At 35.7% G+C, this 26,908-nt stretch overlaps 1 protein-coding gene across 15 annotated transcripts in view; it reads right to left on the bottom strand.

Annotated features, from left to right (window-relative positions):
• Positions 1-26,908, bottom strand: part of SYNE1 (spectrin repeat containing nuclear envelope protein 1) — a 529,474-nt gene that overhangs the window by 393,760 nt on the left and 108,806 nt on the right. For 12 of the 15 annotated variants that reach the window (XM_017537464.2, XM_037742153.1, XM_037742143.1 and 9 more), the window contains exons 4-8: positions 20,590-20,685; positions 10,557-10,640; positions 1,989-2,009; positions 1,430-1,522; positions 608-786 (exon numbers count right to left, since the gene is read on the bottom strand). In XM_017537464.2, coding sequence (XP_017392953.1) covers positions 608-786; positions 1,430-1,522; positions 1,989-2,009; positions 10,557-10,640; positions 20,590-20,685 — 473 coding nt within the window. The remainder of the gene's footprint in view (positions 1-607; positions 787-1,429; positions 1,523-1,988; positions 2,010-10,556; positions 10,641-20,589; positions 20,686-26,908) is intronic. The other 3 variants (XM_017537490.2, XM_017537502.2, XM_017537517.1) reach the window with 1 other exon arrangement.

Below are 26,908 nucleotides of genomic sequence, written 5' to 3'. Positions count from 1 at the left end.
AGAAATGCCAGATGTAGGTGATGGGGAGGAAGGCAGCAAATCACACTGCCATGTGTGTTCCTATGCAACAATTTTGCATGTTCTTCACATGTACCCCAAAACCTAAAATACAATAAAATAAATAAATGGGGGAAAAAAAAAAGAAAATTTCAGAACATAAAAACAAACATAATTGTTTTAGAATGGGTACTTTTGTTCACATTGTTCTTAAGCAGAACACAAATATCTCTCATGAAGAGATAACCAAGTTTAAACTTCAAATTTATTTGTGTAAAGATCATTTAATAGGAGCAGAAACTCTAAACAATGACCTAAATAGAATTAGCCCTCATGCTACTCATCAAAGTTTAGGATTAATCAGTTTAATTAATTAGGCCCAATCACATGAATGAAGAAAAAATAATTTTATAAGAGCATTTTTCTAGAGTATTAGTGGTGATTTGTTTTTATATCCCAATTCAAGGAAAGAACGAAACAAGTGCTAAAGCAAAGCCATTCATTCAAATGTCTCTTCACATTTTGCAATCATTAGAAGGTGTAATTGGTAATACATTCATAACACAAGTTATTTAACGGTTTCAAATTTAGACAAACTCTTGATACTTACTTCCCAGCCGTGTACTGAACCCACTTTAATAAAGCCTTCTTAGCATTCCCTTGGATCTTGGTGGTCACCTTCCGTTTACTTGGAGGGCTGGGAGTCTCAGAGCTAACTAAGCTGTCCACGGAGGATGCGCTGCTGGACAAAGACTGGAGCTGGGGCAGGTTGCTGGTCAACTCTTCGATCTGTTTATGAGTTAACAGCCAGCAGAAAAATAAGCATTATCTTTGTTGTTATTTCCCCAGATATTTTACTTTTCCAGCTACAAATGAGTTATGTTAACTCCTTTGACACCCCTGACAAAATGCAAGCTCTTAACGGGCATGATTGATATCTTACTCTTCTTTGCACTTCCCATTGCTCTCCTAGCTGTATCTTACACACAAGAATACATATTTGTAGATTACCTGAATGAATTAATCAACTAAAATCTAACCTAATGGTTAGAACAATTATTCTGGATAGAATGGCAACTTCCTTTCTTCCCTTCATGTCTACAAGGAGCTTAGAACTGCTCCCTTCCAAAGAAAAAACAAAATTTTCCTGAGCTCCTTCTGCACCAACATTTCACCTCCACTGTGAGATGCTCACTTCAGACTGGGCACCTCTGCTGGAGTTCTTTGGGGAGTAAAGTTCCATGTGCAACAGCTTTGCAAGAGAAAAGAGGAAATTCTGCTACCACAGAAACAACGTATGTGTGAAAGGTACATTTCTGCTACGTTAAGGATCAACCCCAAATATATGACAAATGAGATCATTATTAAAATGTCTACCATGTTCTCCCTCCGAGACATTGCATCAACTAAAAAAGGAACTGTAGCACAATACCTGGAAATACAGAATAATGGTCCACATCAATCCAAGAACTATTGAGGGTCGCCCATCAGCTATATCGGTGGAGTTAATGTTGACTAATTTAATCTGTTTAAAAAAAGAGAAACTGTACTAGTAATGTACTGGAATATGATAACTCATTTAATTACATAACAATTAGGCCTTTAGTAGACATCAATAAGATTTGATCATGCCTATGTAATGGTACACAGGAGTAAGTAGAGTGAGGCATTGCAACAAACAAGCATATGGTTTCAGTGAAAATTTCAGGGGGATTTGTTAGGTGTGTAAAGTAAAAACTGTAAAATGGATTTCAGAAACTTCTTTTGTTTAAAGTTGAAAAAATATAACATGCAGGGAATTACCAACAAAAATGCCAAACAGAAATAAGTGTTATTCTTTATACTTAGAGGTTGACTGGAGCTTAAAATAAACTGGAATGAGAAGTTTAAGAAAATGCACTTACTTTGAAGTTTGTACCAAATAGCATGAAACTTATGTTCCCTTTTACCTATAAAAATCAGGAGTTAAGAATTCTAAACTTTGTACTAACCGGTGATCCTCTGTGCATGGACTGACATGAAAAACAAAGGAAGAAGATAATAGATATACATAAATCATCTTTCAAAATCAGCGTTATTTGTTCAAAGGGAATAAAGAGGTAGGTAGTCAGTTTAGAATCTAACTGTGGTAATACATTTTAAAGAAAAACAAAGGAAAGGCAAGAAATAGCAAAATGGAGTCTATTAGCATTCAGTTCCCTGCTTTGGGGCAATGACATAGAAAATATTCAGGAGAGACATCAATCTATGTACAATTGTCCCCAATTATTCATGTTAATGTTTTCCCAGCTACTACAAACTTATTTACTAAGACCCAACAAAATGGACTTACATGTGTAAGTCTACCTCACTCAATTTCTATAGCCTACCATGAAAAACACCATTTTTATAATTCCTAAACAAATTAAGAAAAATAATATAAAGTACTCCTCAGACTTCTAGCTCAATAATTTCCAGCCAAGATTTCATGAAGTGTGTTATTACTAAAAAGCTCAGGTATTTGTACATTTTTTACTTAAATACTTTTGTCAGATGCAAAATCATTTCACAAATACTTTACTCTTGAAAGTTTAAATTTACTTGTTTTACATCACAGGGGTGGAGTAAAAACTAGCACAAAAATCATTGTAAGCTATTTGAGGTATGCCTATGGGATTTTTGTCTCACTGGTGAAGTTCATTCATCAGGTTCAATGACAGAAACAAAAATTGAGAACTGACATAGACTATAAACTCGTATATCTACTTGTTTTGAATTGAGCAGTAGAAGACATTTAATATATGTTTGTGGAAAACAAAGAGCACCAGTATTTTTTAACTTTTTATAAAAGAATCTATTATGATCACTCCGATCATTTTGAAAGCTTCATTGTACCACTTCTCCAGAATTTTCTCCACATCCATTTTAACATACATACACCAAAAATTTATAATATATCCTAATAACCACAAGATTAATGCAATTCATAGGGGACAGATTGCTTCCTTTTCCTTGGGTATCTTTTTAAAAAAATGCTATTGAATATAATTTGAATATCCTACCTCAACCCAGTTCCAATTGTACTTGGAATTGTACATTGTTAATATATTCAATTTATTACAGAAGCTAAAGGATCTTTTGCCTAACTTGCAAAGAAAAATATTTTTCTTGATTATCTGCCCTTACTATGTGTCTCACAATGAGTTAGGGAGCACAGCTTGGTTTGTCTGTTTATTTAACCTCTCATCTCTTGCAAAATCCTATTGAACTTACAATATACTCTTAATAGCCTAGGAGGGTAGGATGGCCAATAGAGAGACATCCAAAGAGACTGAAGAATTTCCAGAAGCCAGAAAGAAGATGGGGCCATATTGACAGATAAAACCAGAGCAGAAGGATACTGAGTCAGTGGTTCTCAAAGTGTGAATGCCAGAGTAGCAGCAAGCACATCACCTGGAAACTCGTTAGGAATATTGAATCTGAGACTTTACCTTGGACCTATTAAACCAGATACTAAGGAAGTGAGGCTCCGGAAAGTGTGTTCAAACCTTCAGGTGATTCTGATGCACATTAGCACTTGAGAATTCTGGACTAGACCATTGTGCCTGGCCCATGTAATCTGGAGAAGTCTGAGTTTATAAGACAGAGGCTTATAGAGAACGAATTATGATTTGTGTCCCTCTAAAATTTGCATTTTTAAATGTAACTCCCAATGTGACTGTATTTGGAGAATGGGTCTTTAAAGAGATAATTGAAATTAAATTAGTTCATAAGCATGTCCTTAATCCAATAAGATCTGTATTCTCCCCATTTTTTTTTTTTTGAGACTAGTCTTTGTCACCCAGGAAGGAGTTGCAGTCGGCTCACTGCAACCTCTACCTCCCAGGTTCAAGCAATTCTCCTGCCTCAGCCTCCCGAGTAGCTGGGACTACAGGCATGTGCCACCACACCTGGCTAATTTTGTATTTTTAGTTGAGGTGGGGTTTCGCCATGTTTGCCAGGCTGGTCTCGAACTCCTGATCTCAAGCGATCCAGGGGCCTTGGCCTCCCACAGTGCTAGGATTACAGAAGTGAGCCACCATGCTGGGCCCAAGGAGATTAGTGTTCTCAAAAAAGATGAAGAGAAACTATCATCAGAGTGAACAGGCAACCTATAGAATGGGAGAAAAATTTTGCAATCTATCCATCTGACAAAGGGCTAATATCCAGAATCCACAAGGAACTTAAACAAATTTGCAAGAACAAAACAAACAACTCCATCAAAAAGAGGGCAAAGGATATGAACAGACACTTCTCAAAAGAAGATGTTTATGCAGCCAACAAACATATGAAAAACTGTTCATCATCCCTGGTCATTAAAGAAATGAAAATCAAATCCACAATGAGATATCATCTCATGCAAGTTAGAATGGCAATCGTGAAAAAGTCAGGAAACAACAGATGCTGGAGAAGATGTGGAGAAATAGGAGCACTTTTACACTGTTGGTTGGGGTGTAAATTAGTTCAACCATTGTGGAAGATGCTGTGGTGATTCCTCAAGGATCTAGACATAGAAATACCATTTGACCCAGCAATCCTATTACTGGGTATATACTCAAAGGATTATCATTCTACTATAAAGACACATGCACACATATGTTTACTGCAGCATTATTCACAATAGCAAAAACTTGGAACCAACCCAAATACCACTAATCATAGACTGGATAAAGAAAATGTGGCACATATACACCATGGAATACTATGCAGCCATAAAAAAGGATGGGTTCATGTTCTTTGCAGGGACCTGGATGAAGCCATCATTCTCAGCAAATTAACACAGGAACAGAAAACCAAACACCTCATGTTCTCATTCATAAATGGAAGTTGAACAATGAGAATACATGGACACAGAAAGGGGAACATCGCACACTGGGGTCTGTTAAGGAGTGGGGGACTAGGGGAGGGATAGCTTTAGGAGAAATATCTAATGTAGATGACAGGTTGATGGATGCAGCAAAGCACACTTGTATACCTATGCAACAAACCTGCATGTTCTGCACATGTATCCCAGAACTTAAAATATAATAATAATAATAATGAATACCAAAAAAGGTGGAGAGATACAAAAGATTGATCTTTCCCTCCACACTCACATGTAGAAAATGTCAAGCAAGGGCGCAAAGAGAAGGGAACTGTCTGCAAGCCAGGAAGAGAAGCTTCCCCGGAAAACAACCCTGAGTAACTTTGATCTTGGATTTTGTGCCTCCAAAACTGTGACAAAATCAATAGTTTAAGCCACCCAGTCTGTGATATTCTGCTATGGTAGCCAAAGTGGATTAATATGCAGCTCACAGATGTTTAAAAAAAAAAAATTTGAGGCCAGTCGCAGTGGCTCATGCCTATAATCCCAGCACTTTGGGAAGCCTAGGTGGGCAGATAGCCTGAGGTTAGGGGTTTCAGATCAGCCTGGCCAACATGGTGAAACTCTGTTGCTATTAAAAATACAAAAAAATTGCTAGGCTTGGTGTCATGTGCCTATAGTCCCTGTTACTCAGAAGGCTGAGGCAGCAGAATCACTTGAACCTGGGAGGTGGAGGTTGCAGTGAGCTGAGTTCATGCTTCTGCACTCCAGCCTGGGCGACAAAGCAAGACTGTCTCAAAAAAAAAAAAAAAAGTTTGAATTATTTGGAAATAAATTTCAAAAAACTCTCAGTAAGTTACTTTCTACAATGAGGTATCAGGACCTAATTCTGAACAATAATGTGAGTAGTCAACTGCCTGCCTTATTTAATACATAATTTAAAGGAATTTTAAACATTAATCACATTTTAATAAAAGTCCAGATGACTGGCTTTTCCTGATAAATTAGAAAACCTGGGATCATGGTTCTTGCAGTTCACTGAGGTTACTCTAGTTGGAACTATTTGCTCCCTTCTTCCAGACATGACGCAGGACCACTCAGTTCTCCTGTTACCATAGTTAGCCTGGAACTCACTGCATTCCTTCACATCACCTTTCCAGACTTCACAGGAACCTGAATTGATGTCCCTGACTGCACTGTGGTGGTCAGTGGTTGGCTCCCTGCTTTACTGTTCTGAATGTTCTACCTGACACCTGACTGGAGAAAGAAACTTGTGGAAAGTGGTGATAGATCTGTTCACCAGAGTCACATTTACACATTTCTTATCAAATTCTTACATATGTTTTTTCAATAGCCCTGCAAATAAGAGAAAAACCAAAGACACTGTTAGGGCTTCCCCAGTAAAATGAGAAATATTTTCATTATTCCTTAAGTCAACCTAAATAAGAATATAAGGGCTAAATAAATATATTGTCATCAAAAGAAAAATATTCCAAATGGAAGACAAAGTCAGTACAAAGATCAAAGACAAATTTCTAAAAATATGATTGAGACATAAGTCTTAACTTGTAAAGAAGAAAGCTAAAATAATAAGTGGGAGGGCACCAAAATACCTTCAAAAACTCATTACTTCCCAGAGCCAAACATTTTGTGAGGCCATGGGATACAGAAGTGCAAGAGCGTGTGGCCAAAAACCATGTTTCAGGGGGATATGGAGAGGGGGTGACTTTAAAAAAAATTAAGAGATTTGTGGGAAAAAAGAGAAATTCTGTCATTTTGTTCTGAGACTCAAGAAAATACTTTCTAAGCTTAGAAAATATATTTAAACTTTTTTAAAAAAATAACTTTGGGTTGTTCTGTGAAAATGGACATTGAAAAAACAAGTCTTTATAAACAATGCCTTTCATAGGTTACGCTGCTAAAGTTTTCTCCAAGGCTTACAAGTTAATAAGAGGAATTTTTGCTTTTGCATTCCAGCCAATCAATAGAACTCAGAATAAAGTATGACTGTTATCATACAGCTGAAATGGGAGAATGAGTGACCTGAAAATCTCTATCTTTATTATTTATTTATTTATTTATTTTTAGAGACAGAGTCTTGCTCTGTCACTCAGGCTGGCGTGCAGTGGTGCAATCACAGCTCACTGTAGCCTCAACCTCCCAGGCTCAAGAGATCCTCCCTCCTCAGCCTCTCGAGTAGCTGGGACCATAGGCATGTGCCACCACATCTGGCTGATTTTGTTTTGGTTTTTTTTAGAGACAAGGTCTCACCATGTTTCCCAGGCTGGTCTCAAACTCGGGGGCTCAAGTCATTTACCTGCCTGCCCTCCTAAAGTGTTGGTATTATAGGTGTGAGCCACTGTGCCTGGTCCTGAAAAATTCTAACTATCCTGTTTAACAAGGCTTCATTCAGCAGATACAAGAGAAACCCTTCAATAAGAATGAGATTAGTGTGATCTGAAAACACTGTCTGATGTTGCATAAGTAGCCAAAATGGTTTTCCACACTATACTAATGCCTGGAATCTTTCTTGGGCATGAAGTTTGCACAACTGGCTGAAATGTATACTGATTCATTGCATTCCCAACTTATCAATAATGTAAACTATTTAAAAGCTAGATCTAAGTTTTCCCTAAATTTCTATTTTCTAGAGTTTCTGTCTTATAGAAAGTCGTCAATTATATATTTGTAAAGTAATTGAATTAATTCAGTGGATATAAACTGAGAAGGAAATAACTGAATGGGTCTATTTTTCAGAAAGTATCTGGCTCTCCACTTATAAAACTAGTTTTGGTATTACCAAACACAGACTTCCTAAATTCCCACAAGTTAGAAAACGCTAAATGTAAGAGGATTGGTGCCACCCTTTTGTAGGGAAATATGGCAATATTTCCAAAATTACATGTGCATTTACCTTTTGACTTAGCAACCACGCTTCTAGAAATTTACCTACAAGATACACCTCCAATTATATGGAAGCACTTATGCACATAATTATTAACTGCATCATTTTTTGTGTTTAAAAAATACTAGAAACAACCCAATTCCCATTCATAAGAGAGTAGTTGAATAACTACACAATTATAGGGCCCCATTGCCTAGATGTGCCTAAACTATGGCCCCTCTAGGCAATGGGGTGCTATAACTGTAAAAATGAGTAGAGAAATCACTGTGAACTGATGTAGGGTGATTTCCAGGATATATTGATAAGTGAAAAAAGTAAAATCCATCTATGGTATGCGATCCTTCATGTAACAAAGAAGGGGATATATGAAAACACATCTTATTTGTGGAAAAATGCAAAATGTATGTCAGAAACTAGAGAGACTGGTTACCTAAAGGTGGGAAATGCAGTTAAAGGCAGGGAATGAGAATGGAGTAGTAGGATTTGGAGGCGGAGACTGGACTTCTTTAAGTATAATGTTCATTATCTTCAAACCATAGTGATGTCCCACACTTCAAAACAAATAATAAAACTGACCAGGATGGGGGTGGGGCACAAAATTGAACACAAACAGCAACAAATAAGTCTATCTCTATGACAAATGATGACACAATCTCACTGAAGAGGATGGGAAGAATAGAACTAACCTAAGTACATTTCAAAAATAGACTTCTGACTGGATACCATAATGCTAAAGACACAAAAACTATACACAAATCCTGTTCTCTGGTTTGTAAATCTGTTTCTCACAAGGGCATGGGTTAGTGGCATACCAGGTATGTACACCAGGTGATACAGTTTGTAGACATGTTCCCACTCAAATCTTATATTGAAATGTGATCCCCAATGTTAAAGGTGAATCCTGTGGGAAGTGATTGGATCATGAGGGCAGATTTCTTACGAATAGTTTAGCACCATCCATCTTGGTACTCTTCACACAATAGTGAGTGAGTTCTTATAAGATCTGGTTGTGTAAAAGTGTGCAGCACCTCTCCACTTGCTCTCTTGCCCCTGTTCTGGCCTTGTGACGTGCCTGCTCCTCCTTCACCTTCCACTATGACTGTAAGCTTCCTGAGGCCTCCCCAGAAACTGATGCCAGAACTATGCTTCCTGAGCAGCCTGCAGGACCATGAGCTGATTAATCCTCGTTTCTTTATAAATTACCCAGTCTTGGGTATTTCTTTATAGCAATGTGAGAATGGACTAATACACGAGGGTTGAAAAAATAAGTAAATATATTATAGATGAGAGTACGGCTTCTCATTATCAGAGAAAGCAGAAACAAATAAGAACATATGGCTAGAATAAAACTTGCAGTGTTTAACTCGAATCAGAGGTATTAGTTTGAACTAATGTTTTATACACATACAGACACACACAAGAAGCTACATATGTATTTGTATATATACATGCACACACATATAGAGACAGACAGAGAGTGAGAGAGAGAGAGAGAGAGAGACAAAGAGGGAGAGAGAGGAGCACAGATACGTGTATATATATGGGTTAATAAACATACACATTTTCTAATCTATTTGCTGAGAGGGGCTAGGAGCAATGATGCCCCAGTAACAATGAGATACGTGGAATTGAGATCTTGGTTTCTAAATACCATTCATCATTAAAAGAAACAAAGCCTCTTTAGAGAAGTGGTTGATTCCAGGATTGGGAAAGGGAAAATAAAAGATAAACCTAGAATATTTATAGTTTTAGCAAATAAAAAACTGCTTGAAAAATTATGAGTCTATGTCAAAAAGGTTCAGGAGCTAGCCTGAAGGAGCTCTTAGTGGTCAAAGCTAGAACAATTTAAGTTACAAAGTAATAACAAATATTATAATGATGGATTTTAACTATAGAACAAAATAAATATACATGTGTCTATACTGAAATAAATAACTGAATAAATAAGTAAATTGTGGGGGAGGACATCTTTTTCTTACAGAACAATTTCAATTAATAAATATAGAAGGAATGAGGGAGATAAAATTCACCATTAGACAAGCAGCACCGAAATAATTATTGAAACTTTTGCTAAAATCAATGAGCAAAAGTTTGAGGAAAAGCAGAAAATTAGCATAGTCTCAATAATCTCTTCCAAGTTATTTCCCAACTATAAAGGGAAAAACAGTGACTTTACCATAGGAAAACACAGCAGACACCACATTACCAAGTATTCAAAGTGAAGGTCACCAGTAATAAGACATATCAGCATCCTATATTTACTAATATGATGCACTGAGAAGAATATAACAATGCTTCTTTGGGATTTTTCCCAAAAATGTATAAACTCAGCCTAATCATGAGAAAACATTATACAAAATGAAATTGAGAGACATGATGCAAAATAACTGACCAGCAGTTATCAAAAGTGTCAAGGTCATGAAAGACAAGGAAAGAATGAAGACCTGTCATAGAATGGAAGACACAACTAAATGCAAGGTGTGATTCTAGAGTGGATCCTGGGTCAGACACAGACAATAGAGGGAGCATTAATGAACTTGGACTAATATCTATGCTTTAGTTAATACTATCATCCCAATTTTAACTTCCTTACTTTGATAATTGTACTATGGTTATGTAAGTTCTTAACACTAAAAGCTGAAATGAACAGTAGAAATGAAATCTCTTTTTTTGCAACTTTTCCACACATCTAAGGTTATTTTATAATATAATAATATTGTATATCTATGCTGTATAGATTACATGTAGTGTTTTGACCCCACAGCCAATACTGAAAACATAAGTATGCCCATACTTTTTTCCTTAAGTGTTTTGTTTTTGTTTCTCTCTTACCTTTCTTCCTTCAAGGAACTTGAGTGCCGTGCCGATGTTAGCCACAGCATGGATTCGCTTCATCCGGCGTCCTTGTTCACAAGGCTGTAAAAAGAGGGGGAAAAGAAAGAAATAAGACAAAATGCACACCTTAGGATGTTAGTTATAAGATCTACTTAAATGGATTAAAAATATAATTGAAGAATATTCAAAAGCAATCAATATTGCTCACTTTCTATAAAGATTAGAAAATACATAAAGGGGTGTTACCCCATGGCACTCTGAAGATACACTAATTTACTCAACAAGAGCATTCATTCTCAGATTATTTGTTAGTGCATTTGCCTTTAGTCTTCTAAGAGCAGAAATGCACAAAACTCCCATATTATCTACTGATATTATCACAAAACTCCTATGTCTACTGAGACTATCACTCCTATAAGTTAGCAAATGTGTATATGAAAAATATTATTGGTCACTCACCATTTTTTTTCAGTCATCCAAACATGCAAAGACACTAATATTAATAGTAGTATTTCTTGATTTGTATGACAAAAATACATGGGGGCACATAAACCGTAGTTAAGAAATAGGATTGTGAAAATTAAATAGTGTGTTCTGGTACATGGATATTCCAAGTTACCTATGTTTAAGTTACCAAAATTTATTGTGTACTTTCTCAGCATTACACTGTTAATTTGAAAACAAAAAATTTCAGTGAAGTGGATATTATAAGCTTCCTTTACATTTACAGGAAGTGTGCTGTAAGGTTGCATAGCTGGTAAACTGCTCTCTTTAAATGAGAAGACCCTACAACTCTAAATGATCTCCCATTAAAACTGAAAACCAAGTATCTTTTAATTTCCAATTAATAGTGTGCCAGGTAATAATTTTTATGATATGATTTTCAAACAAAGATAAATAGAAGATATATATGTGTGTGTGTGTGTATATATATATATATATATATATATATATTTTTTTTTTGTTGTTGTTGTTGTTTGTTTGTTAGTTTGTTTGTTTTTTGAGATGGAGTTTCGCTCTTGTTACCCAGGCTGAAGTGCAATGGCGCAATCTTAGCTCACCACAACCTACGTCTCCTGGGTTCAAGCAATAGAAGATATGTTTTTAAATTTTTACTTATTTTTTACTGAGACCTCTGTTAGACATGACAGTCTCTATTGATCTGGGCACAGCTCACTTATTTAGTTTATTAGTTAATTATTTTTTATAATGTAAAACACACCCAGAACCTACCACCTAAAGCAAAGTCAGGGCCCGCAACTAAGTATGAAAGCCACATCACAAAATACGACCACCATTGATCCCATCCTCCTGCCTGACTACACCAAGGACACCCATCACACGAACTCCAGTCCAGTGTTTGCCTTTTTATAGAGATTAATTTATTTCACAGGCTTTCTTAAAAAGAATGCTTAGTTTTTAATTTTATATCAAGAGCATTACTGCATTAATCTTGTGAGACTTACTTTTCCACATAACATTATATTGCTAAGATTCATCGTATCATTGCCTTTCACTGTATTTAATTCATTTCATATGCTATATAATGTGCTATTTCTTTATTCTCCTGATATGAATGTGTCATTTCCAGATTATTGCTATTTTGATATGTTGATAAATTATTCTTGTACTTCTCACCTTTTGTACAAGCATAGTTTCTCTTGGACATATACCCAAGAATAGAATTGCTGAGTCGAAGAGAATGTGACTTTTGAATTTATAAAGTAATACCAAACTATCCTAAAATGATTGCATTACTTTTTACTCTGATCAGCATTGCAAAAATAATACTGTTAATCTGTATCCTCTCCAACATTTGATTTTGACAGATACTTTAAACATATATTTTTTCAATTGAATGTATGTAAAACGTGTGTGTACTGTTTTTCATTCCAGTCTCCATTTGCATTTCCTTGATCAGCAGTGATGCGGACATCTTTTCCTCTGTTCATTGGTGATATGTTATTTCCTCTGTAAAATGCCTTTTCATATCTGTTGCCTAGGTATTCCTTTGGGTTGTTTGCACCCATATTGTTTTTAAGATGTATTTTATATATTCTTGATTTAATCCTTTTACAGCGTGAACTGTGAATAACTTCAACAAGTTTGTTAACTTCTGACAGCTTTTAAAAAGGTTTTTAATTTTTAAGATATTCTTAATTTTAAAATATTAAATATTGCAATCTTTTATTGTCAATATTTTTTGTGTCTTATTGAATAACTGTTTTCCTATCCCTATGTCTAAAAGATATTCACCCTATGGTTTCTACTAAGAGTTTAAAGTGTTACTGCCAGTAGGTCCTTAATTAATGTAGATTTAATTTTTGTATAGGCCATGAGAAAAGAATTCAATTTTACCTTTTTCTGTTAGAATGAACTTTATTTCCTGTTCTGTTTTTTTTTTTTTAATTTCAATAACTTTTAGGGTACAATTGGTTTTTGGTTACACGAATGAATAACATAGTGGCAAAGTCTCAGATTTTAGTAAACCTGTCACCCAAGTAGTGTACATTGTACTCAATATTTAGTTTTTGATCCTTCACTCCTCTCTTATCCTCATTCTTCCGAGTCTCCAGAGTCCATTATACCATTCTGTATGCCTTCATGTACCCATAACTTAGCTCCCACTTATAAATGAGAATATACATTTTTTAGTTTTCATTCCTTAATTACTTCGCTTAGAATAATGGCCTCCAGCTCCATCCAAATTGCTGCAAAAGACATTATTTCATTCTTTTTTTTTATGACTGAGTACTATTCCATGGTGTACGTATATCACATTTTCTTTATCCACTCATTGGTCAGAGGCCACTTAATGTAGTTCCACATCTTTGCAATTGTTAACTGTGCTGCAATAAACATCCATGTGCAGGTGTCTTTGAAATAATGACTTCTTTTCCTTTGCGTAGACACCCAGTAGTGGAATTCCTGTATCAAATGGTAGATCTACTTTTAGTTCTTTAAGAAATCACACCATTTTTCCATAGAGATTGCATTAATTTGCATTCCTAGCAGCAGTGTATAAACGTTCCCTTTACACTGCTTCCATGCCAACATATATTGTTTTTTGGCTTTTTAATAAGGCCATTCTTGCAGGGGTAAGGCGATATCTCATTGTGGTTTTAATTTGCATTTCCCTGATTCATCATGTTGTACATTTTTTCATGTGTGTTAGTCATCTGTATCTTGTTTTGAGAACTGTCTATTCATGTCATTTGCCCACTTTTTGATTATATTACTTGTCTTTTTCCTTGCTGATTTGTTTGAGTTCCTTGTAGATTCTGAATATTAGTCCTTTGTCAGATGCATAGTTTGCAAATATTTTCTCCCATTCTATGGGTGGTCTGTTTTCTCTGATAATAATTTCTTTTGCTGTGCAGAAACCTTTTAGTTTAATTAGGTCTATTTATTTTTATTTTCGTTGCATTTGCTTTTAGGGTCTTAGTCAAAAATTATTTGCCTAGGCCAATGTCTAGATTTTTTCTAGTTTCCCCCCCCCACCCCAGAATTTATATGGTTTCAGGTCTTAGATTTAAGTATTTGATCCATCCTGAGTTGATTTTTGTATAAGGGTCCAGTTTGTATAGGGGTCCAGTTTCATTCTTCTATATGTTAACTATCCAGTTTTCCCAGCACCATTTATTAAATAGAATGCCCTTTCTCTAATTTATGTTTTTGTATGCTTTGTCAAAGATCATTTGATCATAAGCATTTGGTTTTATTTCAGAGTCATCTATTCTGTCCCACTGGTCTATGTGTCTACTTTTATACCAGTATCATGCAGCTTTGGTAACTATATCTTTGTAGTATAATTTGAAGTCAGATAATATGATGCCTCAGCTTGTTCTTTCTGCTTAGGATTGCTTTGGCTAGTTGGGGTCTTTTTGGTTCCATGTAAATTTTAGAATTGTTTTTTCTAATTCTGTGAAAAATGACGTTGGTATTTTGATAGGAATTGCATTGAATCTGTAGATTTCTTTGGACAGTATGATCATTTTCACAATATTGATTCTTCCAATCCATGAATATGAAATGTGTTTCCATTTATTTGTCATCTATGATCTCTTTCAGCATTGTTTTGTAGTTCTTGCAGAGAGATCTTTCATCTCCTTGGTTAAGTATATTCCTAGACATTTTTTTGCATCTATTATAAAAGAAATTGAATTACTAATTTTATTCTCATTTTGGTTGCTGTTGGTATATAGGAGTGTTACTGACTTGTGTACATTGATTTTGTGACATGAGACTTTACTGATTGTTTATAAAATCTAAAAATTTTAGAAGAATCTTTAGGGTTTTCTAGTTATCATATCATCAGCAAACAGCCATAGTTTGACTTCCTCTTTTCCAATATGGATGCCCCTTATTTCATTTTCTTGCCTGATCGCTCTGACTAGGACTTCCAGTAATAGGTTAAAAAGAAGTGATAAAAGTGAGCATCCTTGTCTTGTTCCAGTTCTCAAGGGGAATGTTTTCAACTTTTCCCCATTCGGTATGATGTTGGCTATGGGTTTGTCATATATGGCTTCTATCATTTTGAAATATGTCCCTTCTATGCCTAGTTTTTTTTTTTTTAATCATTAAGAGATGCCAGATTTTATCAAATGCTTTTGAATGCCCATACAGTTTTTGTTTTTAATCCTGTTTATATGATGTGTCACATTTATTGACTTGCATATGTTAAACCATTACTGCATCCCTGGGATGAAACCCACTTGATTATGGTATATTATCTTTTGACATGCTGTTAGATTAAGCTTGCCAGTATTTTGTTGAGGATCTTTGCATCTATGTTCATCAGGGATATTGATCTGCAGTTTACTTTTTTGTTATGTCATTTCCTAGTTTTTGTATCAGGTTGCCACTGGCTTCTTAGAATGAGTTGGAGAGGAGTCCCTCTTTCTTAATCTTTTGGAATAGTTTCAGTAGGATTAAAACCAATTCTTCTTTGAATGTCTGGTAGAATTCAGCTGTGAATCCATCTGGCCCTGGGGGTTTTCTGTTAGCAATTTTTCTATTCCTGATTCAATTTTTCACTACTTGTTTTTGGTCTGTTCAGGGTTTCTATTTCATCCTGATTTAACCTAGGAGAGTTTTGTGTTTCCAGAAATTTATCTATTTTCTATAGATTTTCTATTTTGTATGCATAGAGGTGTTGATAGTAGTCTCCAGTTACCTTTTGTATTTCTGTGGTATTGGTTGAAATGTCTCCATTATCATTTCTAATTGAGCTCATTTAAATCTTTCTCTTCTTGGTCAATCTAGCAAATGGTCTATCAGCTTTGTTTATCTTTGTAAAGACCAAAGTTTTTTTCATTAATCTTTTGTATTTTTTGTTAATTTGTTTCAGTTTCATTTAGTTCAGCTCAGATCTTTGTTATTTATTTTCTCCTACTAGCTCTGGATTTGGTTTGTTCTGGCTTCTGTATTTCGTTGAGAACTAGATGATGTTAGTTTGTCAATTTGCGATTTTTCAGAGTTTTTGATATAGGAATTTAGCACTATAAATTTTCCTTTTAGCACTGCTTTTGCTGTATCCTAGAGGTTTTGATAACTTGAGTCACTGTTACCATTCATTTCAAATTATTTTTAAATTTCCATCTTGAATTCATTGTTAATTCAAAAATCATTCAGCAGCATATTGTTTAACTTTCGTGTGTTTTTATAGTTTTGGGGGTTCTTTTTGGAGTTGATTTCTAGTTTCATTTCACTGCGGTCTGAGAAGATACTTGATATAATTTTGACTTTTTAAAATTTATTGAGAATTGTTTTGTGACTTACTATATGGTCTATCTTAGACAATGTTGCATGTGCTAATGAGAAGGATGTATATTCTGTAGTTCTTGGGTCGAGTGTTCTGTAAACACCTGTTAGGTACATTTGTTCTGAGTATAGTTTAAATCCACTGTTTCTTTGTTGACTTTCTACCTCAATGATCTGTCTAGTAATATCAGTGAAGTGTTGAAGTTCCCTACAATTATTTTGTTGCTGTCCATCAAATTTCTTAGGTCTAACAGTAACTGTTTTATGAATCTGGAAGCTCCAGAGTTACACACATATATATATTTAGAATTGTAATATCTTCTTGTTTAAATTGTCCTTTTTTCATTCCCTAACGATCTTCTCTGTCTTTTTTTTACTGTTATTTCTTTAAAATCTGTTTTAACTGATATAAGAATAGCTACTCCTGCTCCCTTTTGGTTTTCATTTGCATGAAATATTATTTGCCACTCATTTATCTGGAGTTCATATAAATATTTATGTGTTAGATAAGTCTGTTGAAGAAGCAAATATTTTGGTTTGTCATTTTGCTATCCGTTCTGCCAATCTGTATCTTTTAAGTGAAGCATATAGGCCATTTATGTTCACTGTTAATATTGAGATGAGAGGTTGTGTTCCAGTCATCATGTTAATTGTAACCTTGATACTTTATTAGTTATGTTATTATTTTACATACCCTATAAGTTTTATGCTTTCAAGAGGTACATATCAACCTTCTATTTCAAGATTTAGAGCTCCTTTGACAATTATTCTGTTTCAGGAGGCTAGTGATAGGACCCCAATTCCTTCTGGCTTGTAAGGTTTCTTTTGAGCTGTTCAATTTATTGAACAGTTCCCCACTCTGCACTCCTATATATGACATCTGCCTTTGACACGTACTAAGCTTCCATTAATGCCTTGGCTTGTTTCTGGACTCAATGGTATTTGTAAATATGCTCATCTCTGTACCAAGACCACGCTGTCTAAAGTGATACAGCTTCACTGTAAGATCTGATGTCCCTAGCAGGACAAATACTTTCTCTCTACTTTTCTGCTTCAGCTGTATCCTGGCTAAGTGAGAAAGATACAAGCATTTATTGTATTGTTCCACTACATATTTGCATCTATTTTTACACAACTTAACCTATTATAACACAATTATTATTCCTATTAGGCTATAATCTCTTTGAAGGCACTGATCATATCCCATTTATCTCTTTTTCTTAGAGGGTATAAGATAGTGCCTTATCCATAATAGGGACTCCAGAAATGTTAGCTGAGTGATTATTGGACAAAAACAAATAACCATGGGAGAATTGAGTTCTACTCTAAATATATGATCAATGACTAACAGAGTCACCTGGTGAACATACAGGTAAGTTTGGCACTCAATAATTTTTTCTAAGTCCATCATTCATTTCTAAATGGATTATTACCCTTCTCTTGAAAGGCAAAATATTCAAGAGTCTTTTACAAAAATACTGTAGAGAAGGTTAGCAAAATAGATATGAAAGAAGTTTCTCTGCAGTCCTTAATGTCTATTCATATTGCTTCTACTGTTTCTAATGTTTCAATAATAATTCCTCACATTCTTAAAAAACTCAAGTACAATGTTAAATTTAGTTTTCCTATGTTTATGTGCAATTTTAGCTACATAATTATTGATCCATTCAAAGAATAAATGTTTCACAAATAATATTCCAGGGATGTAGAAAAATCTAATAATAATACTTTTAATTTTTCATAATTCCCTAATACCCTAAATAGTCATAGAGGAGGGAGTCACAATGGGCTATTAAAGGGTACTAGGATATTGAAATTCCACTATTATCCTAAGATGCTGGAAATAGAAAGGATGCTAAGCCATTTGGCCACATTTCTCAGATGATCACGATCAGATCCAGAATCTATGCAAACTGTGACAAAATCTATGTGAACATTATTCAGGAATTCTGAAATTATGCAATAGAAGCTTACTTAGAACCCTGTACTTAATGGAAACACTCTTGCTCATATTATCCCTTTGAAAAGCTCTAAAAGAATGCCTAGGATGCTCATCCTTGTCAATGCTTCTCTTCATCTTAGTGTGGTCCTGAATCATAATACATACATGTATAAAATTTAAATAACCTTTGCCACAGCATATTCATAATTTTGGAATGATTTTATTTTATGTAATTCAGACTCTTGAGGAATTCAATACAAATACATAATAAAGGTTAAATCATAAACTGCCATTCTATTCATCAGTTTCCCTATCTGTTAAATGAGAATGCTTTAAGATCCCATAATTCTAACTATGTCTGAATGAGTAGGGCACTTAAAACAGAAGTAGAATTGTCACGTCAAAAATATAATCTTTTTCTAGAATAATTTAGCCTGGCAGTTAAATTCCCATCAAGATTTCTGTATACTGTATGGTACCATCAAGTATAATGTCTGAATTATAATGACACTTAGAATGACACATAAACTTCTTGAATATCTATATGATTATTCACATGGAGGCCAAGACGGCTGGATCACTTGAGGTCAGGAGTTAGAAACCAGCCTGTCCAACATGGTGAAACCCTGTCTCTACTAAAAATACAAAATTAGCTGGGCATGGTGGTGCATGTCTGTAATCCCAGCTACTCGGGAGGCTGAAGCAGAAGAATCACTTGAACCTGAGGGGTGGAGGTTGTACTGAGTCAAGATGGTGCCACTGCACTCCAGCCTGTGCAACAAGAGCAAAACTCCATCTCAAAAAGAAAAAATAGCTTAATTCAGGAGGATATATCTCAATGGCCAGTTATTTCAGGTAATCAAGGGAGTATATATTTCAATCAAATGACTCCCACCTCCTAATGCTTATCTAGTTTCTTTAGCTCATGCATATGCCTATATACATTACAAATTGCCTGTTCACATATGTCTAGCTTGACTTTCTCCAAAGCAGAGCTTGAGACAAGCACTTGGGCACATGTAGCTTGCTGGGGAGGTGATCCCAGGTAGCAAGAATGAAGATGTATAGAGTGTGAGACAGGGAAGGAGGAAAAGCTAACAAAGGATGTACTATTGAGGGTTACCCCTATTGGCAACTGGAATTCAATCCCACTGGTGACCCTATGGGGAATTGTATAAGGCATGTGTACAATATGCCTCAGAACTGCTTGTCTCAGAATTACCCTAAAAAGTTTAGGGTGAAGCATTTATTCATAGACTCCCATGTCCATTGGTTGAGGGTCCTTTGTTTCCACTAACTCCCCAACACTTCAGAGCGGCTCTGTGCAACTTGTGCCTTTGATAAAAGCCCTGAGGCAGAAAGCCAGAGAGATACTACCAGTGCTTAAAGAAAGAAGCTGTCAGAGTATGTGGCAATGTCTACCACTGATGTAGCTGAGATGGGACATGGGGTGCCAGAAGCATCTGCTACCTAAGAGTCCAAATGATTGATGCAAAATTATTACCAATTTATGTTTTTCAACAAACAACTTTTACAAAAGCGATTTGAGGGCTCCCTGTACAAAATGAAAGGAAATTAATTTTAAAGAGGGAAAAACATTCTTTTAAAAACTCAATTATCCAAGTAATAATGATTGTATCATTATTGCCAAGATGCAAGTGACAAAGAAAAAAGGGACTTCCAATTTTGACTCCTGTGTCTAGTGTGTTATCCAACATCCTGAAAATTATATTTCCTGAATTTCTTTTTTCCAAATTATGGTAAACATTATTTTTTAATAATTTATGTTTACAAACTACGTATTGGTCTACTACTCTGAAATGAAAAACAGATAGGCAAGAAAGATATTTTATTATTCGACAATGTAGAATATACACTTTCTAGCTCACTGTCAATGTTGTTTTTCACTCTGCTGGTTCCACAGCACATAAAAACAACTCTGAACAGGCTGTTCTTGCTACAAATGATGGATGATGGATGATGTCAACAAGAATATGAAAAGTGCCACACTGGTTTCCAGCTTAATTTTTAACAAATAACTATATAAATACACAGATATGGACCAACATTCCTTTCTAAATTGAAGGCAAACGCTTAAAGTGAGGGAGACAATAATTTGCAACTAACCTTCTTGTATACCATGCAAGAAGGGAAATATATTCCTTGCTCCTAGAAGTGCCAGCAGACAAGTGATTCCAGTATACTACCAACCACAACAAATAACTCTTTTTGATGGGCAGCACATCTTAACACTCTCAAACCCGCAGTCCCCAAATTCCAAATGGCAACAATTTGACAAGTATGATCACACAAAAAATTTCTTACCAGTTTCTGCCCAGACAGGACCTCCAGAAGGGCAAGCAGTTTAACACCATCTTTCATGTCTTCAAAAAGATCATCCACCACCATTGGAGGTTTCCGCTGTAAAAGCAAAGAGGAATAAGTGCAGAAAGTATCTCTTCCCTCTCTGTTTCTCTGTTCTCTCTCTCTCTCTCTCTCTCTCTCTCTCTCTCTCTCTTTCTCTCTCTGTCTGTCTTTCTGTCTCTGTCTCACCTTTGTTACTTATGGTGGTGAAATTTGTAAGAGAAATTTTTATTTACTTTAATTCTTTATTTTGGTTATAGTTGCCAATTGCCTTTTGATAACTATGAGAAGAAAAACAATCCAGTGGAGATAAAACTCAACATTCAAAAACCTCAGAAGATTTAGTGCTTGAGCCTTACTGTATATACCAGCTTCTTTCTAGAAACTAATTTTTGACAAGGGCAGGATGGTGTGGGATAAGGGAAGGAAAAGAGGGTACTAGCAACCTGAAAGATAAGAGAGATTATAGCAGGACATAAAAGCAGAGCAGGCGCTGCATGGACCAACCTCACAGGTTCACTCTGTGCGAGCCACATTACTGGGGCTTAACAAGGTGCAGTCCTTCTACCAGACATTCTCACCACAGCAACCTCATAGCTCAGTGGCCTGCTGGAGGAGCACTCTTGGCATAGCTAAGGTTGCAGGTTTTAATCCTCCTGTTGGTTAGTTAGCTGTTGTGCTGTGTTTTACAGCCTGATAAATCTAGCAAACCTTCTTTCGGTGCAGCATTGAACTCAAAAGATCATAAGCACAAGAGTATAGACCGAATAGTGCAAATCCATCACCACTGCTGGAAAAATAAGCCAAAGCCTATTTTTAATTCATGGAGCATCTTTTTATTTTTTTATGAAGGTTATTAAAATACTCAATATACTGGAGTTCATCGAACATTGAATTAGTGTCTATCTTGGCTCAGGAGAAAGTAAAGAAGCCATCATGCCAATGTTGATGGTCAAAAGAGGGGAGGTGTTCACTGATTTATCACAGAATCAGAATTTGTTTTCAATTTATCATCTGAATTCAAACTCTATAGTTTTCTGATTCCTACTGAATCTTGTTAAAGGCCTAATGCTCAATTTCTAATTTTTACTTGTCTTTCTTTCTTTAAAAAATAATATGTTCTATGTAAGACACTTAACACCAAACGTTTGGATGAAATGTGACTTTTTTCCTCTACCAACTGATATAGAGAGCTTTTATATTTCTCTTATGACTGCATGAATTATAATGTCTGAATGGTACAATTCTAATTTAAAATGTATTTTTCTCTTGCTATAAAATGAACAGCTGAACACATTTTGCCCTCATGCTGTGAAATGCATGCTCAAAAATAAGTTTTCATTTTTGATTATTCTCTTTTAAATTCCACCATTCACGCTGCTTCTTAATTCTATAGCAAAAATGTAATAGTGACTTTATATTCTAAGCATATAAATAAAATTAATCAGAATAAACGCAGTCATCACAAAGAAAACTATTTGGTGCAATAAGAATCAAAATTATTGTATTAGCTATATATGGTCATTAAAAATGCAATCTATCATTCAAAGTATCCATTTGTACCCAAGTTATTTAAATAAAGCAATACAATGAGGAACAAGTTCATAAATGTTTGATATATTCAGTGAGCAAATGGAAATTAAATTTTTCATGTATTGTTAACCTAAATACGCAAAAAGTAAGGAAAGCAAGGATTTCTCATGAAATATTAAAGATTCCAAGGCATTCATCTGTTCTGATTTTTAAAATACACAGGTGTCTGCCACTTTGAGGAACATATTCTTTTTTTTTTTTCCCATTTATTTTATTGCATTTTAGGTTTGGGGGTACATGTTCTTTTATCTCACTTCTGCCTCTCTTTTCTCCTCTATTGCTATTCATGCTGCACACACTTTCCTTCTCCCTCCAGCTGTTCCCTGCACAAGGCTCCTGGAATTGGCCTTCCAATCAGCAGTGACAACTAAACAGTTCAGCAGCCCACTGGCTCCTCGGCATGGGAGTTTTCAGATACTATTCTCTCTCTGGTCTGTTCCTACCCAAAACTCTGTGACCAGACTGCCTAGTTCATAAGCCTTTCTCTTTCTTTCTCCTCTCTTCTTCCTAACTGTGGCCATTCACTACTCAATCCTGAGCCCTTTGTTCTTTACAAAATTTTTCTGCTTATACATGGCTCTTAAATCCAGGTAAGCGACCTCACCTAAACATTGTCAAACATGTGGCAGGCACTTAATATATATTGCTGGCTTGCTGGTTGACTTACTGACTGACTGACTGGCTAAATGAATGAATGAATGTAAATATTGTGTGAAACCAATAAAGAACCTTCATTTACACCAGAATGAAAAAAATGACTAATTACTGGATAAGTTTTGTCATTCCAGTTTGTATACGGTATTATTTATATATAGCAAACAACTAGGGGGACTTTACTATGATAACTACCTCACATTTAATTTTTGGAACAATGTTTTAATAGAAAATCTTTCAGCTAAAATGTTTCCCCTGTCACATGTACAAATATTTATACCACCAATATGGTGATTTTGGTAAGACTTGGGTGCTGAAGGTCAAAAGGGATAGTTAGAAATGCAGATAATTGATTGCATCTTGACTTAATGGAAAATAAAGACAGAAATCTCTCAAGCACTTTTCAAGAGCACAATTATCTTTATTTATTAATGGGAAATTGTGATAAGCTCTCTTGTTTTTTGTGCAATGTTCGGGGAAATGATAGTCTCTTTTGGCCTTCCCAGTCCTATTTAGCACATTTTTTCCATGGAACCAAGACATATTCAGGCTGAATCTGAGGTGGTTCAAACAGCAGGCCTTCTGACTGGGTGATGGGAGAGGGAGGTGGGAGTGAACAAAAAGTCAAAGCAGTAATTTCTTCTGTGCCAATCCTTCTAGAAGCTTTCCTCAAACCAGATCCAAACTCAAAGTTCTGGCTCCACAGGGTTGCCTAGTCTCAAAAAGTCTATCAACTCAGGGCAAATGCACAGGCCTCTGTTGCTGAAGAGTTGGCCTTGCCTGGCTATAGCCTCGGTTAACTCATGAGTGTAGCAGGCCTCACAAAGTGCTGTCCTCTATTTATCCTCCTACCCCTTTATTTTTCTCACAGGAGCCCCCATGATGACATGCAATGAGATTCATTCCCTTTCTCTTTGGACTTAAAGGAAAGTAAATGTTTCTTCTTGAACCTTATGAAATGTAGGGAAGCTAGTCATCTTTGATGTAATTTTTACTGACCATTTACTATATTTTGGGAAACTTACCCATTCTCTAACATTATATATGTATGTGTGAATAACTTGTGTCTCTTTACCAGTCAATAGGTATCAGTATGTATTTAACCCTTATGCACCATCTGTTTCATATTTTTATTCATGATAGGATAGCTGTGTTTGCAATGCTGGATGTTAATTTTATGCCCTGAGAAACAATTACATTCCTAATGTGGAAAAGATTGAGAGAATAATTTGATGAAAAAATTGTATCAAAAATAACTATTTGGTGTGTGATATAGTTTGGCTATGTGTTCCCACCACCCAAATCTCATCTCAAATTTAATTCCCATAAACACCACATGCCAAGGGAGGAACCTGCTGGGAGGTGAACTGGATTATGAGGGTGACTTCCCCCATGCTGTTCTCATGATAGTGAGTGAAGTCTCACAAGATCTGATGGTTTTTAAAGTGGCAGGTTTTTCCTGCACTCTCACTTCACTTCCCACCTGCCTTGTGAAGAAGATGCCTGCTTCTCCCTTGCCTTCTACCATGATTGTAAGTTTCCTAAGGCTTCTCCAGCCATGTGAAACTGTGAATCAATTAAACCTCTTTCTTTTACAAATTACCCAGTCTCAAGTATTTTTTATAGCAGTGTGAAAATGGACTAATACAATATGAAATTAAAATTTAAGAAGTTCTCACATTTAAAAATTATGTATGAAATGAAAAATGTTGGTGCATAAAGGAATTAGGACAAAATAGTCCTAGTATAGATGACATACAATAAATGAATTCCAACATTTAGTAGGTATTTCTATGGCTTAGATATTTATACATTCAAATTTAGCAGGTGTTTAATAAGAATAAAAGGAAGAATATAATAAAATAGGAAGGGAAGAAAAATGAATGAAATATTGTTAAACATCTAAATGTGCTGAGAGTTAGTATGTGGACTCCCATCTGCTATCTTGTTTAATATGCACAGTTACTAACTATGGGAACACTACCCTCTCTTTAAAAGCAAGGAATCTGAATCTCAGAGACACTAAGTGACTGGGATTTGAGCCCAGGATTTTACACTTTGAGTCACCTTGTTAGAGGGGAAGCTTAGTATAAAAATGATGGCATTAATATTCATTTTTCCTGAATAATACATAAACTTATAAATGTGATGTTTATTTATTATCAGTAGAAAAAGTATTGACTGATCAGTTGAAGTGCCTGTTACTCTACTAGAAAGACTAACTTTACTAACTTCCAAATGTGGATTTAAGAAAGACTAAAATAGTAATAACAGAAGCACCATATGTACTAACATATCTAATGTATACTGGCATCGACATAAGCCAGCTCAAGTCACATCTGTGTCTCGATTCCCCCAATGGTTACATTTGTGATACACTCTACTATGTTACATGAGTGACCTGAGCTGCACCTGTCATATTTTCTGGTCGGGTCCAGAAGATGTCTGGGGTCACATTGTTCCTTGGCAGTGACCTAGGGACTAGTTTCATCAGGGCATGCTGCTGAAGTCCCAAGAGGCATTCTGACTCTGTCTTTCTCAGAACTGTGTTAGTCAGTGTGTTGGAGGTTCCCAAGAACACTTGCAGGCTTGATGATTCCCTAGAAGGACACAAAACTTAGAAATGCTGCTGTACTCATGGTTACAGCTTACTACAGCAAAAAGATACAGATTTCAATCAGCAAAGCAGAAAGATACATGGAATGAAGTCCAGGGGAAACTATGCACAGGCTTTCAGAGGTGAGTGACCTCTCCCTTCCAAGTGGAGCCACATAAGGATGGACTTACTTTTCCCAGCAATGACATGTGACAACCCATGTGAAGTGTCCTAAACCAAGGAATCTGGCCCAAGTCTTAGCGTCCAGGGTTTTTACTGGGGAGTCTATAACATAGGCAAGCAGTATCCATGTGACTTAGCTGCTCAGACGCCAGCCCTCTCCACACCTTCAACCCCAGCTAAAGAAGTATTAATCCAAATCACATTGTTAACATAAAAAGGTCTGATCAAGGTGGTACAGCATGGCCAAGGCCCCAGGTACACATAAAAACTGAAGTTCACTATAAATATGGTGTGGCTCAAGGTCTCAGGCATAGAAAATCCCTCTCTTAGGGGAGAATATTCCAAGGGCTCAGAGATTACCTCCCAGTAGCCAGCCAGGGTCCATTCTGAAAGACAGGCTCTTCTTTGAAACACAAAATCTGAGCACTGCAGGCCTGCTGAGTTAAGTCTTTCTTGCCCAGTTGGCTTTTTCTTCTTATACGTTAAGACACATAGTATCCTTTCAACAGCTCTTTCTTCTTAGTTAAATCATCTAAAATTAATTTTATTTACTTGCAACAAAATGAGGCACAACTGACATGAGTCTAATTCTTAGTGTATAAACATTATTCTGAGTGTAACAATTTAAATGTCAGTGTTTCCCAATCACATAAGTGACCAAAAGTAAATTTTTTTTGTTCTGTAAAACAAAAGTGTGTGTTTTCAGAAGAACCTAATTGTATTTTTTTTTTACTAAAATAGTCCCTCTTTATGTGCAGTTTCAGTTACCTAAGGGTCAACTGTGGTCTGAAAACATTACACAAAAAATCCTAGAAAGAAACAATTCATAAGTTTTAAATTGCACACTATTCTGAGAAGTGTGATGAAATCTTAGGCTGTCTCACTCTATCCTGCCTGGGACATGAATCATCCCTTTGCCCGGGGTATTCATGCTTTCTACTCTACCTGACCCACCTGCTTGTCACTTCATAGTTGTCTAGGTGATCAGATCAACTGCCGAGGTATCACAGCACCTATGCTCAAGTTATCCTTATTTTACTTAATAATGACCACAAAGTACAAGTGTGGTGATGCTGGCAATTTGAACATGCTGAAGAGATGCTGTAAAGTGCCTCCTTTAAGCGAAAAGATAAAAGTTCTCAATAAGCAAATGAAAACAAATATGAGATTGCTAAGATCCATGGTAAGAATAAATCTTTTATCTGTGAAACTGTAAAAAACGGGGAAAAAAGACATGGTAGTTTGGCTGTCATA

This window comes from Cebus imitator, unplaced genomic scaffold (genome assembly GCF_001604975.1).
Source record: "Cebus imitator isolate Cc_AM_T3 unplaced genomic scaffold, Cebus_imitator-1.0 Scaffold6, whole genome shotgun sequence".
Taxonomy (NCBI): domain Eukaryota; kingdom Metazoa; phylum Chordata; class Mammalia; order Primates; family Cebidae; genus Cebus; species Cebus imitator.
The sequence above is the reverse complement of the archived record's forward strand: the minus strand, read 5'-3'. Positions and strand labels throughout refer to the sequence as shown.